The following is an 18907-nucleotide window of genomic DNA, read 5'->3' as shown; positions in this document are numbered from 1 at the left end:
CCCCTTTGGGGTGAGAAGGGCGGAATATAAATACTGTAAATAAATAAATAAATAATAAATAACACACATTATTAAACAAGGTAAAATAGTAGAATTATAACGATAAATCACACTTACATGACCAGATCAAGGGGACGGGAACCATAAACCCAATATATTAAAATGTATCGTTTTAGGATAGGGAAATCTTGTGCAATGTATTCAGATTCAGATTCTACGGGAGATAATAACTTTATTTTTATATCCCGCCACCATCTCCCCACGGGGACTCGGGGCGGCTTACATGGGGCCAAGCCCAATGACACAAAGTAAATATAATACACAAGTCACAGTATAAAATAGATAAAAACAGCAGTACAATATAAAATGAGATTATAACAATAGTTAATAATATCACAGTTAATAACACAGCCCAACCCCCCAAAATAATTTTTAGGCCTGTTCCTGGGTTATTTGGGGTGCTGATTCAAAAAATTGCATTGGAGAGACCACATCTACTCTAGATTATTATAGCCAGTGTGGTCTATCCAATGCAGTTTTCTAAATCAGCACCCCAAATAACCAAGCTGAATCTAATTTGTAACCCTTTTGGTACTAATGTTGGAGAGTGGTCCCTGGTCAAAAACAGATTGGGAACCACTGGTCTAGAAGGTGACAGTCCCCCCTACACACACACACACACACACATACAATCTTGTGGGAAATCCAGTAGTCAACCAAGGGCCTTAAGCACGAGATGATTGGGTCCTCTGACCCTGATCCCCAGTGAGACATTTCCATTCATCTCCAGTTCCCATGGAATCACCCAATAATAATAATAATAATAATTATTATTATTATTATTATTATTATTATTATTGACAAAAAACAACAGGAAAAACTCAACCGCTATCAGGACTTCAAAGACTCTGGCAGAAACCAGTGCAGGTGGTCCCGGTGGTGATGGGCACATTGGGTGCCGTGCCAAAAGCTCTCAGCCGGCATTTGGAAACCATAGACATTGAAAAAATTACGATCTGCCAACTGCAAAAGGCCACCCTACTGGGATCTGCGCGCATCATCCAAAAATACATCACAAAGTCCTAGACACTTGGGAAGTGTTCGACTTGTGATTTTGCGATATGAAATCCAGCATATCTATCTTGTTTGCTGTGTCATACAATAAAATAATAATAATAATAATAATAATAATAATAATAATAATAATAATAATAATAATACATCACACAGTCCTAGACACTTGGGAAGTGTTCGACTTGTGATTTTGTGATACGAAATCCAGCATGTCTATCTTGTTTGCTGTGTCATAATAAAATAATAATAATAATAATAATAATAATAATAATAATAATAATAATAATACATCACACAGTCCTAGACACTTGGGAAGTGTTCGACTTGTGATTTTGTGAAACGAAATCCAGCATGTCTATCTTATTTGCTGTGTCATAATAAAATAATAATAATAATAATAATAATAATAATAATAATACATCACACAGTCCTAGACGCTTGGGAAGTGTTCGACTTGTGATTTTGTGAAACGAAATCCAGCATGTCTATCTTATTTGCTGTGTCATAATAAAATAATAATAATAATAATAATAATAATAATAATAATAATAATAATAATAATAATAATACATCACACAGTCCTAGACACTTGGGAAGTGTTCGACTTGTGATTTTGTGAAACGAAATCCAGCATGTCTATCTTGTTTGCTGTGTCATAATAAAATAATAATAATAATAATAATAATAATAATAATAATAATAATAATAATACATCACACAGTCCTAGACACTTGGGAAGTGTTCGACTTGTGATTTTGTGAAACGAAATCCAGCATGTCTATCTTGTTTGCTGTCATAATAAAATAATAATAATAATAATAATAATAATAATAATAATACATCACACAGTCCTAGACACTTGGGAAGTGTTCGACTTGTGATTTTGTGAAACGAAATCCAGCATGTCTATCTTGTTTGCTGTGTCATAATAAAATAATAATAATAATAATAATAATAATAATAATAATAATAATAATAATAATAATACATCACACAGTCCTAGACACTTGGGAAGTGTTCGACTTGTGATTTTGTGATACGAAATCCAGCATGTCTATCTTGTTTGCTGTGTCATAATAAAATAATAATAATAATAATAATAATAATACATCACACAGTCCTAGACACTTGGGAAGTGTTCGACTTGTGATTTTGTGATACGAAATCCAGCATGTCTATCTTGTTTGCTGTGTCATAATAAAATAATAATAATAATAATAATAATAATAATAATAATACATCACACAGTCCTAGACACTTGGGAAGTGTTCGACTTGGGATTTTGTGATACGAAATCCAGCATGTCTATCTTGTTTGCTGTGTCATAATAAAATAATAATAATAATAATAATAATAATAATAATAATAATAATAATAATAAATCACAGTCCTAGACACTTGGGAAGTGTTCGACTTGTGATTTTGTGAAACGAAATCCAGCATGTCTATCTTGTTTGCTGTGTCATAATAAAATAATAATAATAATAATAATAATAATAATAATAATAATAATAATAATAATACATCACACAGTCCTAGACACTTGGGAAGTGTTCGACTTGTGATTTTGTGAAACGAAATCCAGCATGTCTATCTTGTTTGCTGTGTCATAATAAAATAATAATAATAATAATAATAATAATAATAATAATAATACATCACACAGTCCTAGACACTTGGGAAGTGTTCGACTTGTGATTTTGTGATACGAAATCCAGCATGTCTATCTTGTTTGCTGTGTCATAATAAAATAATAATAATAATAATAATAATAATAATAATAATAAATTTATTTTTGTATGCTGCCTCCATCTCCCCAGCAGGGGACTTGGGGCGGCTCACACGGGGAACAAGCCCAACATAATCACATGAAATCATAAAATAACAATTTAGACATCAGACAACACAATTTAAAAACAATTTAAACAGGTCATAGTTAAAATCGGCATAGTTAAAATGTTATACAATCATCCCGGCATTAAAGGTCCAATATAGGATAACATCTGGCCGATAATCAAAACTGATTTAGGGAGTGTTGATTACAAACACCCTAGAACTGAGTCTGCATTCTGTAGCTTTTTAAGGTGGTGAGCTGCTCTGGGTCTAAGCTCACAAGATTTTTTTTCCATGTCAGGAGCAACCTGAGTTGCTTCTGGAGTGAGAGAATTGGCCGTCTGCAAGGACGTTGCCCAGGGGACGTTGCCCGGACGTTTTGATGTTTTACCATCCTTGTGGGAGGCTTCTCTCATGTCCCCGCATGGAGCTGGAGCTGACAGAGGGAGCTCATCCGCGCTCTCCCTGGGTGGGATTCGAACCTGGCAGCCTGCAGGTCAGCAACCCAACCTTCAAGTTACGAGGCTTTTATCCCCTAGGCCACCGGAGGCTCACAAGATACCAACGGGGTATAAATCAATACCATCCTCCTCCTCCTTTCGCTTTACCGTAGCCCAGGGGTCCCCAAACTAAGGCCCGGGGGCCAGATGCGGCCCTCCGAGGTCATTTACCTGGCCCCCGCCCTCAGTTTTATAATATAATATATTGTACATACATATAATGTTGATAATAATATTATAATGTAATACAATATAACACTAATAATAATACCATATAATAATATTAATTATATATTCTATGTTACATATAACATTACTAATCATATTACAGTATAGTGGTATAATTCAATATAGTAATATATAATGCTAATATTGTGCTATGCTAATAATATAATATATTGTATGTACATATCATTTGTAAGCCACTCTGAGTCCCCTTTGGGGTGAGAAGGGTGTGATACAAATGTAGTAAATAAATGCAGTAAATAAATAAATAAATAAATTTTAGACTTAGGCTCACCCAAAGTCTGAAATGACTTGAAGGCACACAACAACAACAACAACAACAACAACAACCCTAATTAACTTGACTATCTCATTGGCCAGAAGCAGGACCACACTTCCCATTGAAATCCTGATAAATGTATGTTGGTTAAAATTGTTTTTATTTTTAAATATTGTATTGTTCTTTTGTTGTTGTTGTTGTTTTTGCACTACAAATAAGACATATGCAGTGTGCATCGGAATTTGTTTGTATTTTTTTCAAATGATAATCCAGCCCCTCAACAGTTTGAAGGATTGTGGACTGGCCCTCGGCTTAAAAAGTTTGAGGACCCCTGCCGTAGCCCATTGACATTCTGGGGACCCAAGATTGAGAACCGAAGCCTCAGTATTGGATATTGAGGTGCGTTCCATTATAGGACAGGGGTCAAACCCCCAGGAACAAGGGAGGACCACTGCCCCACTTGCAAATGGGACCATGGGAGTGCCCACATTGACAGCCATCCCCTTACTCACCCGGAGAGTGTGGTCCTGGCTGCCCGTCACCAGGCGCCCGGCTGCGGCCTTCAGGGCGGTGATGGGCTTCTGGTGGGCGCAGGTGACCGTGTGGGTCAGCTGGCAGGACAGTAGGTCGCCACTGCTGTACATGGGGGGCGGGGGAAGGCTGCTCCTCCCTGGCGCTCCTGAGGGGAAGGAAAGAAGTGTTGAGTGTTCAGATAGGTCTAATACAGGCAGGAGCAAACTTCAGCCCTTCCGATGTTTTGGACTGCAACTCCCACCATTCCACACAGCCTCAGGCCCTTTCCTTTTCCTCCTCCGCCGCTTAAGCGGCGGAGGGGGAAAAGGAAAGGGCCTGAGGCTGTGTGGAATGGTGGGAGTTGCAGTCCAAAACATCAGAAGGGCTGCAATTTGCTCCTGCCCGCTCTAGCCACTCCCTGGCTCCCTCTCTTTCTCTCTCTCACCTCGGAACTGGGAGTGATCCAGGGAGGAGTGTGTCCTCAAGGAATAGAAGTCCAGGGAGCCGTTCAGCCGGGCAGCAACAATCCTGTGGCAAGGATACAAAGACCAACACACACATACACAATATGCATTTTTCATTATTTGGACTCTTCCAGAACCCACTTCTAAGGAATTCTCTGAAAACAACAATGGTCAAGAGCAATCCTGAAATAGTCAATAAGCAATTTAATTCCACCTAAAACATTTCATGTAGTTAAACGACAAAGAAAAAATAATCCACATGGTTGGAACCCTTGGGTTCTGTGGTCCAAGCACCAGCACAATGTGTGGTCTCCAAGGAGAGCATCCCCAGCAGGAAGCAGTCTAGCCTCTTTTGGAAGACATACATACATACATACATACATACATTTATTTACAGTATTTATATTCCACCCTTCTCACCCTGGACTCAGGGTGGATCACATTGCACATATAAGGCAAACATTCAATGCCTTAACATAGAACAGAGACAGAGACAAACGCAGGCTCCCAGCTGGCCTCGAACTCATGACCTCTCGGTCAGAGTGATTTGTTGCAGCTGGCTGCTAACCAGCCTGTGCCACAGCCCGGAGGTACATTTGGAGGTAGAGGTAGGAGGAGACCACAGCATCACTCAGGACAAAGGCCCCACTGATGAGCTGCTCTTTAACCATCAAGAAGCTCCTTCTAATGTTCATCTGAAACCTACCCTCTGGTCAATTCAAGCCCTTAAGCCTTGTCCTCCCCTCCAGCTGTTTAAGGCAGTGGTTCCCAACCTGGGGTCCCCAGATGTTTTTGGCCTACAACTCCCAGAAATCCCAGCCGGTTTACCAGCTGTTAAGATTTCTGGGAGTTGAACGCCAAAAATATCTGGGGACCACAGTTTATGTTGAAGTGGGAATGATTGTATATAGAATTGTTTAAATGTAATTGAGTTATAGTGTTGCAATATGAGCTGGTGATTGCATCATGCACTGTCTGCTGTCCACTATGCGAGTGTGTAAAGAGTTAACTGTGTATTGCATCAGACAGCAGGGGTGGTTATAAATAGCTTGCTGTGTTATCTGTTCTTCACTCTGCCCTCTGCTCTCTACCTATCTGTACTCTGTCTGTGTATATCGTCTTGAGAGTTTTCCGTTTGCAAGTAAATCTTTTATAGAAAGCCAAACAGGCTTAAGCCTCTTTATTGGTGCCAGTGATTGTTCATTGATCTTCCGCTGCATGTGTGTTTATCCAAACCGCGCGCTCTGACAGTTGAGAACCACTGTCTTAAGGCATTCCAAGATGGGAACCATGCCCTCTCTCAGGTCTTTCCTCTTCTAGGCTGAAACTGGCCAGCTCTCTCCACCTCAACTTCTCCTGATAGCTTTTGTTCTCCCTCCTTCATATCCCCCTTGTTGCCCCTCTGAATGTTCTCCCACCTCTCCATAGCCTTCAAATAGGCACAGGACTCCAGGAGAGGGATGCAGAACACAGTGGGACTATCACTCCCCTCGTCCTGGATCTTAGAGTTTACAAAGGCAGGATAAAATATCCATTGCTGCAGCATTAGCCCTCTCCTTGAAATGAACCCTGTTCCCAGGTCCACCATTGGGAGAGGAAGGGAGGAAGGGAGGGAGGAGCCTGTTACCTGCCGTTCAGGAAGACCAGGGAGGTGATGCCGGACTGGCCGTCCTCGGTGCTGCAACGGAGCGTGCCCTCAATGGCGTCCCACACCTGCAAGGAAGCAAGGAAGGAAGGAAGGAAGGCATTAGGGTGAGAAAGATGGGCTCAATCCTACCTGGACACTGACCCTTCTAAGAGTGGGCCACTCGGGCTCCTCCTCTCGTCTCTTCAGCAAAGGCTTATGTGGCTCAGTGAACGCTCCTCTTGCGAAGAGCCAAACTGCTGGGCAATCTAGTCCAAACTTTGGCTCCAGGTGTTTTGGACTCCAACTCCCACAATTCCTCACAGCCCATGCCCGATCTAGTCCAACACTAGGGGCAGTTTGCCAGGGCTTCACAGAGTTGGAAGGGACTCCCAAGGGCCATCTAGTCCAGCCACTTTCTGCCAGGCAGAAAAAGCACACTCAAAGCCCTACAGACAGACGACCACCCAAGCCTCTCTTTTGAAAATCTCCATCAGACTCCCTAGCAGCTCCCAAACAGCTTTTACCTCCAGGAAATTTTTCCAGATATGAGGCTAAGGGGAGGGGGCAATTATTTGGCGGCGGGAGGCGTGTGCCTTGGACGGCTTCGGTTTGGTAGGGGCAGGAGTCGTAGGAACCTGGGCAGTCCTGGGGACGTGATCCAGACCACAAAGGAGTCTCCCCAAACTGCAGAAGCCTTTGGAGCAGAGCCTTCCAAAATGGGTGTCACAACACACTTGTGTGTCGACTGCAGTGAGTAGACCTGTCATATGAACCTCGGAGTCAATGTGAAATAAGAAATAAATCATAGATAAACAAAAGGTTTTCATGAGATATGTTATGTCTCTGCCTGGAAATTAATGCAAAACTGAATGACTGTGTTGTGAAATGCTGCACGTCCAAAGAAATCTGAGGATTTGGAAATTACCCGGCATTTTCTAAGGGATAGCAGAGTTAATACCTCTGGCCTAACTACCTATAAAAGAGTTAAGCCATTGTAATTTGGGTGTGGTGGTTAATGCAATGGGAGCAGTATATAGGTAAAGGTAAAGGTTTCCCCTGACGTTAAGTCCAGTCGTATCCGACTCTGGGGTTGATACTCATCTCCATTTCAAAGCCAAAGAGCCAGCGTTGTCTGGCATGATTGCATGGAGCAGTACCTATTGATCTACTCATATTTGCATGTTTTCAAACTGCTAGGTTGGCAGAAGTTGGAGCAGGCGCTCATTCTGCTCCCCGGATTTGAACCTGGGACCTTTCGGTCTGCAAGTTCAGCAGCTCAGCACTTTAACACACTGAGCCACTGTAATTGAGGTGTGGTGGTTAATGCAATGGGAGTATCTAGGTTCTAGTTATACTGAGTATGTTTGATGATTGTTGCTGAGGGATGGATGGTGTGTTGGAGAATTGCTGCCATGAGCAGTGAGGAAGATGAAGCTGTAAAGTTTGCATATTTTGTATATACTTTTGTATAACGCCGCAACAAAGGAGAAAGAAAAGCCTACTTATTTGGGAAAGAACCAAAGTCTCTGCATGCTTTGTGATTTGTGCAGAGAACCACTACAACTGCATTTAGATACCTTGTTCCTTAACCAGAAGTAATAATCACTTTTGCAAGAACAGGAGTTTTAGGACCGCATAGAATCCCTGACACCACCAACCAATGTGAAGTGTTTGGAAAGCTCTTCCTTGGAGACAAAGTCCCTCCTCCTTCCTGACCCCGGGAGCCCCCCTTCCCTTCCTTCCTTGACCGCCGGTCCTCACCTCCAGCCTCCCGTTGCTCCGTCCGGCCGCGATGAGGTTCCCCTGCAGCTCCAGGCTCCAGATGGAGCTCTCCAGGTCCCCTGCCCCCCAGGAAGGCGGCCCGGGGACCCTCTCCGCCGCGGGGCAGGGCTCCTCACCCAGGCTGCTCCTCCGGAGCCCCCACGGTCCCTCCTGTTCCTCCTCCTCCTCCTCCAAGGCCCTGCAGCCGGGGGCCCCGCTCCGTCCTTCCGGGGGTCCGCGGGGGGCCGAGAAGCCCAGGGGGCTGAGGCAGTTGGGGGCGCCTTGCTCCTCGCAGGCCTTCTCCACCAGGCTGCAGAAGTCGTAGCCCGTCTCTCTCTGCCGGCCGCAGACGGCGCGGTGCCGGGGCTCGGGGCCCACCGCCTTGGCCTGCTCCAGGAAGTTGGTGTCGATGAGGGAGGAGAGGTCCGGCTGGTCGCTGAAGAGCGGGGGCTGCGGGGGGCTGCGGGCCCTCTTGCACAGGCGCACCCCCTCCAGGGCATCCTCGGGGCCGCTCGGCCTCTCGGGGCTGTGGTCCCAAACATCCGCGTAGTCAAAGACCCCGTTGCGGTCTCGGCGGAGCCTGTAATGCAAGGGAGCTCGTCATCACTAGGTGCACCAGGCATGGGACTACTTCGGCCCTCCCTCCACGGGTTTGGACTTCAACTCCCACCATTCCTAACAGCCGGTCGGAATTGTGGGAGTTGAAGTCTAAACCCCCTGGAGGGAGGGCCGAATTTGGCCCATGCCCGGATTATATCTAAAGGAAAATGAGCAATAAGGGAAAAATAAGACAGAGAGTGAAGTTTGTAGAATTGTTGAGTTGCTGTGAGCTTTCCGAGTTGTATGGCCATATTTCAGAAGCATTCTCTCCTGATGTTTTGCCCACATCTATGGCAGGCATCCTCAGGGTTTGTGAGGTCTGTTGGAAACTAGGCAAGTAGGGTTTATTGATATATTTATGGAATAATATCCAGGGTGGAAGAAAGAACTCTTTGTCTGTTTGAGGCAAGTGTGAATGTTGCAACTGATCGGCCTGATTTTCACTGAAAGGCCTTGCAGTTTCAAAGCCTGGCTGCTTCCTGCCTGAGGGGATCCTTTGTTGGGAGAATTGTTTCTGAAGTTGAGTGTTGAAGTACATATATGTATAAGTAGGTAAAAGGTAAAGGTTTTCCCCTGACGTTAAGTCCAGTCGTGACCGACTCTGGGGGTTGGTGCTCATCTCCATTTCTAAGCCAAAGAACCGGCATTGTCCGTAGACACCTCCAGGTCATGTGGCCGGCATGACTGCATCGAGCGCCATTACCTTCCCGCCGGAGCGGTACCTATTGATCTACTCACATTGGCATGTTTTCGAACTGCTAGGTTGGCAGGAGCTGGGGCTAACAGCGGGCGCTCATTCTGCTCCCGGGATTTGAACCTGGGACCTTTCGGTCCGCAAATTCAGCAGCTCAGCGCTTTAACACACTGTGCCACCACCAGGGGCCCATAAGCATGTATGTATATGTATATTTCAAACTGTATGTTAATGCTTTTATGTTAAGTCGCTCTGAGTATACTCCAGGAGAGATAAAGCGGGGTATATAGATGATGATGATGATAATAATAATAATGGTGATGATGATAAGGACTGTTCCATTATAGAACATGTCCCATCAGAAGAAAGTGGTCTCTTCTTCCTGGGAAACCTTTAAATCTAGCCTGGATGATCACTTCTCAGGGACACTTTAGCAACAAATTCCTAGATGTCCCTTGGAATCCCCTTAAATTCTACAGCTCTATGAGTGTGCTTTATAGGAAAGTGTGTGTCCATGTATGTAGATGTGGTGCCTCCTTGGCACCGTGGTTGCCCCACTTCCTGTGAAAATACTGACTTCTAAAAATATTGATGGTATAGGATGGTAATAAAAACTTTGGCCTTCCAGGTGTTTTGGATCCCAACTCCCACAATTCCCTGGCTCTTGGGAATTGTGGGAGTTGAAATCCAAAACACCTGGAGGGCTGAAATCTGCCCATGCCTGCCTTGAAGTCAACAACAACCCGGAACAAGAGAAGCGACCTTTACGAGGCGGCATCTGCACCGACGTACCCTTGCTTTGGAATGACTGTGAGGCAGTCGCCCGTCTGGGCGTCCCAGACCCGGATCTGGCCCACCAAGCAGCAGCTGACCAGCAGCATCCCATCACTGGCCAGGCATTCAATGTCCTGAGGAAAAAAGGAGAAAGAGCTGGTCAAGCGAATGAGCTGCAGAGAAGGGGGAGGGACAGGCTGGCCATTTGGGGGACGCCCAGAAAGGATTGCAAAGTGAGAGCAACATCCTAAATAATAATAATAATAATAATAATAATAATAATAATAATAATAATAATAATAAAACAGCCAAAAATACATCACACAGTCCTAAACATTTGGGAAGTATTCAACTTGTGATTATGTAATACGAATTCCAGCATATATATCTCGTTTGCTGTGTCATACTATAATAATAATAATAATAATAATAATAATAATAATAATTTATTTTTCTATCCCGCCACCATCTCCCCACAGGGACTCGTGGCGGCTAACATGGGGCAAAGGCCCAAAAGCAATAAACAAAGTACAACCGATTAAGACACATTACAATGAGTAAAAACACAGTAAAATCGACATTATGCAATAACAATACATTGACCATAAAAACTCATTTAGAGCATAAAATGAGTAAAATTAAAATAATATAAAATGTATCACCAGGTTTGAGTTTTATTTTTATTATTATTATTATTATTATTATTATTATTATTATTATTATTATTATTACCCCGCTTTATCTCTCCTGAATTAAACCCAAAGAGGCTTAACATAAAAGCATTAGCATACAATTTAAAATATACAAGTAGGCAAACATTAAAACAGGATTATATATTAACAGCATTTTAAAAACTCCCAGTTAAAAACCGATAATAATAATAATAATAATAAACTTCAAAGACTCTGGCAGAAACCAGTGCAGGTGGTCCCGGTGGTGATGGGCACACTGGGTGCCGTGCCAAAAGATCTCAGCCGGCATTTGGAAACAATAGACATTGACAAAATCACGATCTGCCAACTGCAAAAGGCCACCCGACTGGGATCTGCACGCATCATCCAAAAATACATCACACAGTCCTAGACACTTGGGAAGTGTTTGACTTTGATTTTGTGATTTTGTGATACGAAATCCAGCATATCTATCCCACTTGCTGTATCATACTATGTCTTTGTGTCAACAACAACAACAACAACAACAATACCCATTAATGAAGACCTGCACTCTTTGCAGTCATAGGTTGGATTACACTTCCCATCATCCCCAGATAATAATAATAATAATAATAATAATAATAATAATAATAATAATAATAATAATAATAAATCAGCTGATGACCCAAAGTGCAGACTGGGCAAGGAAACCGATGAAACCATTGATCATATCCTCAGCTGCTGTAAGAAAATTGCACAGACAGACTACAAACAGAGGCACAACTATGTGGCCCAAATGATTCATTGGAACCTATGCCTCAAGTATCACCTCCCTGCAGTTAAGAACTGGTGGGATCACAAACCTGCAAAAGTATTGGAAAATGAACACGCAAAGATACTGTGGGACTTCCGAATCCAGACTGACAAAGTTCTGGAACACAACACACCAGACATCACAGTTGTGGAAAAGAACAAGGTTTGGATCATTGATGTTGCCATCCCAGGTGACAGTCGCATTGAAGAAAAACAACAGGAAAAACTCAGCCGCTATCAGGACCTCAAGATTGAACTTCAAAGACTCTGGCAGAAACCAGTGCAGGTGGTCCCGGTGGTGATGGGCACACTGGGTGCCGTGCCAAAAGATCTCAGCCGGCATTTGGAAACAATAGACATTGACAAAATTACGATCTGCCAACTGCAAAAGGCCACCCGACTGGGATCTGCACGCATCATCCAAAAATACATCACACAGTCCTAGACACTTGGGAAGTGTTTGACTTTGATTTTGTGATTTTGTGATACGAAATCCAGCATATCTATCCCATTTGCTGTGTCATACTATGTCTTTGTGTCAACAACAACAACAACAACAATAATACCCATTAATGAAGACCTGCACTCTTTGCAGTCATAGGTTGGATTACACTTCCCATCATCCCCAGATAATAATAATAATAATAATAATAATAATGCTTTATCTCTCCTGATTTAGACCCAAAGACTTAACATAAAAGCACTAGTATACAATTTAAAATATACAAGTAGGCAAACATTAAAGCAGGATTAAATATTAACAGCATTTTAAAAACTCTCAGTTAAAAACCGATAATAATAATAATAATAACAATAATAATAATAATAATAATAATAATAATTCATGAACAGTAAATTCTATCCCAGGCTGCCAGCATTGCGTAACTCCCCTCCCTGTCTACACTAAATGTGAAAAATTAGGCCTTCAACACAGATCCTGCCTAAATCCAGGCATCATTGCTCTATGCTGTGCCTTCCAAACTGTTATCATGGAACACACCCCTGTCGAGAACCGCATCCTGAGCACCTTTATTTACGTCTCCAGCCCACCCGCTTGTCCCCTTCCCGGCCACTTACCATGAGGTGTCCCCTGAGCACCAAGGGGATGATCTCCGTCTCGGGAGGGGAGTAGCCGTAGTCGTCGCAGGGCAGGTCCCCTCTCCTCCGGCGGGTGTGGGAGAGGCCGTTCTGCCCGTAGTTTTTGGGACACAGGACCTTGTAGAGGCAGAAGAGCAGAAGGACCAGCAGGATGCCTGACGCCAGGCCCAAAGCGGCCACCCTGGAGCGGAAACGGGGGAGAAGTCAGGCGAGGCACAAATAATAATAGTAATAATAGCAACAACACTTTATTTATATTCCTCCGTTCTCTCTGAGGGAACTCAGAGGATTACAGCATATGAAGAGACACAGGCAAACATTCAATGCCTTGGGGTTGTTGTATGTCTTTCGGGCTGTCTGGCCATGTTCCAGAAGTATTCTCTCCTGACGTTTCACCCACATCTATGGCAGGCATCCTCAGAGGTTGTGAGGCAAGGAAGGTAAATATATATCTGTGGAGAGTCCAGGGTGTGACAAGAGTCCTTTGTCAGTTGGAAGCTAGCACTAATGTTGCAGTTAATCACCCTAATTAGCATTGGAAAGGTTTGTCTCTTGCCTGGGGGGCATCCTTTGTTCAGAGTCATTAGCCGTCCCTGGGTCTCCTCTGCCCTCAGAGTGTTGCTTCCCATCTACTGTTCTGATTTTTGAGTTTTTTAATACTGGTAGCCAGATTTTGTTCATTTTCATGGTTTCCTCCTTTCTGTTGAAGTTGTCCACATTCTTGTGGATTTCAATGGCTTCTCTGTGTAGTCTGACATGATAGTTGTTGGAGTGGTCAAGCATTTCTGTGTTCTCAAATAATATAGAAATAATAAACCTTTCCAATGCTAATTAGGGTGATTAATTGCAACATTAACGCTGGCTTCCAACTGACAAAGGACTCTTGTCACCCCTGGACTCTCCACAGATATATATTTACCTTCCTTGCCTGGTTTCTCCATGCCTCACAACCTCTGAGGATGCCTGCCATAGATGTGGGCGAAACGTCAGGAGAGAATGCTTCTGGAACATGGCCACACAGCCCGAAAGACATACAACAACCCTGTGATCCCGGCCATGAAAGCCTTCAACAACACATTCAATGCCTTATTACAATGAAATACCGTACAACACAACGTGAGGGCCTAGATCAAGGCAAGTCCCAACCCAACTATCCTGCTGCACCGCAGACTAGGGCCCCACCTGTACTGACATATAATCCAGTTTCCGAATCCAGATTATCTGCTTTAACTTGCAGTCTAGACTCATATAATCCAGTTTGAAGCAGATATTCTGGATTCAGAACCTGGATTATCTGGGAATGTAGATCCAGCCTAGGACATGGAGCAAAGGATTCAAATTACAAGAAAGAAAGATGCCATCTAAAATTTAGGAAGAACTTCCTGGTGGTAAGAGCTCGTTAATAACAAAACAAAAATTGAAAAAAATTATGTTCTTGATTTGAAAGTGTTTAATTGTGCATTACTTTGAAAGTACTGTATACACTTGAGTATAAGCCGACCAAAATATAAGCCAAGGTACCTAATTTTACCACAAAAACTGGGAAAACTTATTGACTTGAGTATAAGACGAGGGCGGGATATGCAGCAGTTACGGGTCAAATTCAAAAATAAAAATAGATATTAATAAAATTGCATTATTTGAGGCATCAGTAGGCTAAATGTTTTTGAATATTTATATAAAACTAATTTAAGATAATAATAAGACTATAATAAGATAAGACTGTCCAACTCTGAATACCTATATACTCAAGTATAAGCCGACCTGATTAGAGGCTGGCCAGGACTCTCACTCGAGTATAAACCGAGGGGAGCTTTTTCAGCCCTAAAAAAGGGCTGAAAAACTAGGCTTATACTCGAGTATATACAGTAGTTGTTCTACTCCAGAAACTTTGTTTTTGTGGCTGCCACAAACTATGTGGAATTGGTTGAGGCTTGATGAGATATTCACTGGAAAACTAGAGCAAAATGTGCTATAGCAGGATGCCCCTCCCACAAAAAAAGAAAGTTTTTGAAGTTTAATAGAACTTTTCAATGTACAGTAGAGTCTCATTTATCCAACGTAAATGGGCCGGCAGAATGTTGGATAAGCAAATATGTTGGATAATAAGGAAAGATTAAGGAAAAGCCTATTAAACATTAAATTAGGTTATGATTTTACAGATTAAGCACCAAAACATCATGTTATACAACAAATTTGGCAGAAAAAGTAGTTCAATGCACAGTAATGTGTATCAAAATATCATGATATATTGAAAACATTGACTACAAAAATGCGTTGGATAATCCAGAACGTTGGATAAGCGAGTGTTGGATAAGTGAGACTCTACTGTATTTATGATAGAAATGATAGAAATGACTTTTATAACCCAGGAACAAGTATGCTGTTACATAATGTAATGGAACAGAGTCTCTCAGAGTGTGATATACTCCTTGGAAGCTGTCAAACTTCTGGGTGAGCACCAGCAGCAGCATGCATGGCAGAGTAATAGAAAAGATGGGCCTTGGAGTCCTTCCCAACCCCAAAAGAGCCAGTCCTTTCCCACTCCAATCATAAATGACCAACACAGGCAACCCCAAACCTGCTGCTGGCTACAAGTGAGCAAAGCAGCAAAAACGTGCCCGCAGTTCCCACCAGCCCTTCTCCGCTCTCTCACTTGTAAAGAGTGACGTCTCGGTGCGCCTGCACTTTGGCCGTGCCTTCGGCTAACGGATCCACCTTCTCAGGCTTCCCGCCGCTCAACGGGAAGAAGGTCTGGTAGCGATTGGCCTCGTGAGGATGACGGGCCTCTAAGGCCTCCTGCGGGTCCAGGTACAGTGTGACCGGGATCACGGGTAGGATGCTGATGTACCTGCATTGGACACAAACAAAGGGAGAATAGAAGGGATGGCCGAGGCTGGGAGAAGCAGAAAAGCTTCACTGGAACATTTTAGAGGAGCAGAATTAATCTAAATACCATATATACTCGAGTATAAGCCGACCCAAATATAAGCCGAGGCACCTAATTTTGCCACAAAAAAACTGGGAAAACATTGACTCCAGTATAAAAATAGATACCAATAAAATTACATTAATTGAGGCATCCGTAGGCTAAATGTTTTTGAATATTTACATCAAGCTCAAATTTAAGATAAGACTGCCCAACTCTGATCAAATCATTATTCTCATCTTCTTCAATGTAAATGTGCTTATGTATCCTTTTAGTAATAATAGAGTAAAATAATACATGTAATAATAAGTAGAGTAAAATAATAAATGCAATAATAATAAGATCAGAGTGAAATAGTAAATGTATTAATAATAATAATAATAATAATAATGTAAAATAAATGTAATAGTAGCAACAATAATAGAGAGAAATAATAAATATAATAATACCAATAATAATAGAGAAAAATAATAAATGTACCATATATTCTCGAGTATAAGCTGACCCAAATATAAGCCGAGGCACCTAATTTTGCCACAAAAAAACTGGGAAAACATTGACTCCAGTATAAAAATAGATACCAATAAAATTACATTAATTGAGGCATCCGTAGGCTAAATGTTTTTGAATATTTACATCAAGCTCAAATTTAAGATAAGACTGCCCAACTCTGATCAAATCATTATTCTCATCTTCTTCAATGTAAATGTGCTTATGTATCCTTTTAGTAATAATAGAGTAAAATAATACATGTAATAATAATAATAATAATAATAAAATACAGGAAAATAATACATGTAATAATAAGTAGAGTAAAATAATAAATGCAATAATAATAAGATCAGAGTGAAATAGTAAATGTATTAATAATAATAATAATAATAATAATAATGTAAAATAAATGTAATAGTAGCAACAATAATAGAGAGAAATAATAAATATAATAATACCAATAATAATAGAGAAAAATAATAAATGTACCATATATTCTCGAGTATAAGCTGACCCAAATATAAGCCGAGGCACCTAATTTTGCCACAAGAAAACTGGGAAAACATTGACTCCAGTATAAAAATAGATACCAATAAAATTACATTAATTGAGGCATCCGTAGGCTAAATGTTTTTGAATATTTACATCAAGCTCAAATTTAAGATAAGATTGCCCAACTCTGATCAAATCATTATTCTCATCTTCTTCAATGTAAATGTGCTTATGTATCCTTTTAGTAATAATAGAGTAAAATAATACATGTAATAATAATAATAATAATAATAATAAAATACAGGAAAATAATACATGTAATAATAAGTAGAGTAAAATAATAAATGCAATAATAATAAGATCAGAGTGAAATAGTAAATGTATTAATAATAATAATAATAATAATGTAAAATAAATGTAATAGTAGCAACAATAATAGAGAGAAATAATAAATATAATAATACCAATAATAATGTAAAATAAATGTAATAGTAGCAACAATAATAGAGAGAAATAATAAATATAATAATACCAATAATAATAGAGAAAAATAATAAATGTACCATATATTCTCGAGTATAAGCTGACCCAAATATAAGCCAACCAGGACCCTCACCCGAGTATAAGCTGAGGGAGGCTTTTTCAGTCTTAAAAAAAGGGCTGAAAAACTAGGCTTATACTCGAGTATATACAGTAGTCCTTTTCTTCCAAGTGTGTGTTCTGTTTTTATGTTTGGGCTTTGTGATGCAGGTTTGTAGTTAGTTGTAGTAGCTAGAACAGGCATGAGCACACTTCAGCTCTCCCCCCAGGTGTTTTGGACTCCAACTCCCACCATTCCTCACCGCCTCAGGCCCTTTCCTTTTCCCCCTCAGCCGCTTAAGCGGCTGAGGGGGAAAAGGAAGGGGCCTGAGGCTGTGAGGAATGGTGGGAGTTGAAGTCCAAAACACCTGGAAGGCCAAAGTTTGCACATGCCTGTATCTCTTTAGTGTGGGAGGAGTTGTAGTCATGTGATTGGACTGAGCATGTTTAGGCGCAGGACTCCCTTTTGTTAGCAGTTTGATTCACAGTGACTGAGGGGGGAAAGGAAGGGGCCTGAGGCTGTGAGGAATGGTGGGAGTTGAAGTCCAAAACACCTGGAAGGCCAAAGTTTGCACATGCCTGTATCTCTTTAGTGTGGGAGGAGTTGTAGTCATGTGATTGGACTGAGCATGTTTAGGCGCAGGACTCCATTTTGTTAGCAGTTTGATTCACAGTGACTGAGGGGGGAAAGGAAGGGGCCTGAGGCTGTTAGGGATAGTGGGAGTTGAAGTCCAAAACACCCAGAGGGAGGGTCAAAGTGTGCCCATGCCTGGTCTTAACTCTATACTTCCTTCTTGCACTGAAACACAGAGGTGCAGAGGCAGTGCTGCTCACCGTTTGGCCAGCGTGAGGTTGTAGTAGCTGAAGAGGGAAGGCCAGTGCCGGAAGGAGAGCCTCCTCCAGAGCTCCTCATCCTCAGCCCCCCAGGTCACCTCTGCCTTGGGCCCCAGCTCCGGCTGCCCGTGGCCTGCCTTCTTCTGCCACCGCTGCTTCTGCTCCTCTTCCTCCTCCTCGGCCCGGAGACTGGCCTCCTGCCGACCCAGGGACTCCAGCGTCCGGTTCCCAGAGAGCTGCTGCACGGGGTCCGGAGGGAAGATGGCGAGGGAGAGCTTGGCGTCTCCGCCGGTGGGGAGGACCTCTCCGGGGACGGGCACCGGCAGGGCGGGCAGGCCGCTCTCTCCCAGGGGGCTCTGCTCCGTCACCTGCGAGGCCAGGTACGGGCGGAGGCCTGCCGGATCCGTGTAAAACAGGATCCCGATCCAGACCACGGTCCCAGTCTGTGGGGGAGGCAAGGCAAAGAGGCAGTGTTACAGCCATGTGCAAAGGTACTCTCCTGAACCCACTGCCCACAATTGCTCAAAAACAGACTTCCGGTCTGATTAGAAATTGTATTGTTGATGGCTTTCACAGCTGGAATCACTGGGGTGTCGTGTGGTTTCCGAGCTGTATGAAATCCTCTGAGGATGCCAGCCACAGATGCAGGCGCAACGTCAGGAGAAAATATTG

General features: G+C 42.3%; 1 protein-coding gene across 4 annotated transcripts in view; it reads right to left on the bottom strand.

The window, feature by feature from the left end:
- The window catches only part of scap (SREBF chaperone), a 68572-nt gene that overhangs the window by 4077 nt on the left and 45588 nt on the right, over positions 1-18907 (bottom strand). For all 4 annotated transcript variants that reach the window (XM_062984407.1, XM_062984410.1, XM_062984408.1 and 1 more), the window contains exons 13-20: positions 18236-18678; positions 15566-15760; positions 12889-13090; positions 10364-10479; positions 8278-8857; positions 6517-6602; positions 4871-4953; positions 4425-4591 (exon numbers count right to left, since the gene is read on the bottom strand). In XM_062984407.1, the coding sequence (XP_062840477.1) occupies positions 4425-4591; positions 4871-4953; positions 6517-6602; positions 8278-8857; positions 10364-10479; positions 12889-13090; positions 15566-15760; positions 18236-18678 (1872 nt within the window). The remainder of the gene's footprint in view (positions 1-4424; positions 4592-4870; positions 4954-6516; positions 6603-8277; positions 8858-10363; positions 10480-12888; positions 13091-15565; positions 15761-18235; positions 18679-18907) is intronic.

The sequence above is a fragment of the Anolis carolinensis genome, chromosome 6, assembly GCF_035594765.1.
Source record: "Anolis carolinensis isolate JA03-04 chromosome 6, rAnoCar3.1.pri, whole genome shotgun sequence".
Taxonomy (NCBI): domain Eukaryota; kingdom Metazoa; phylum Chordata; class Lepidosauria; order Squamata; family Dactyloidae; genus Anolis; species Anolis carolinensis.
This window is presented reverse-complemented; position numbering and strand designations above follow the sequence as displayed.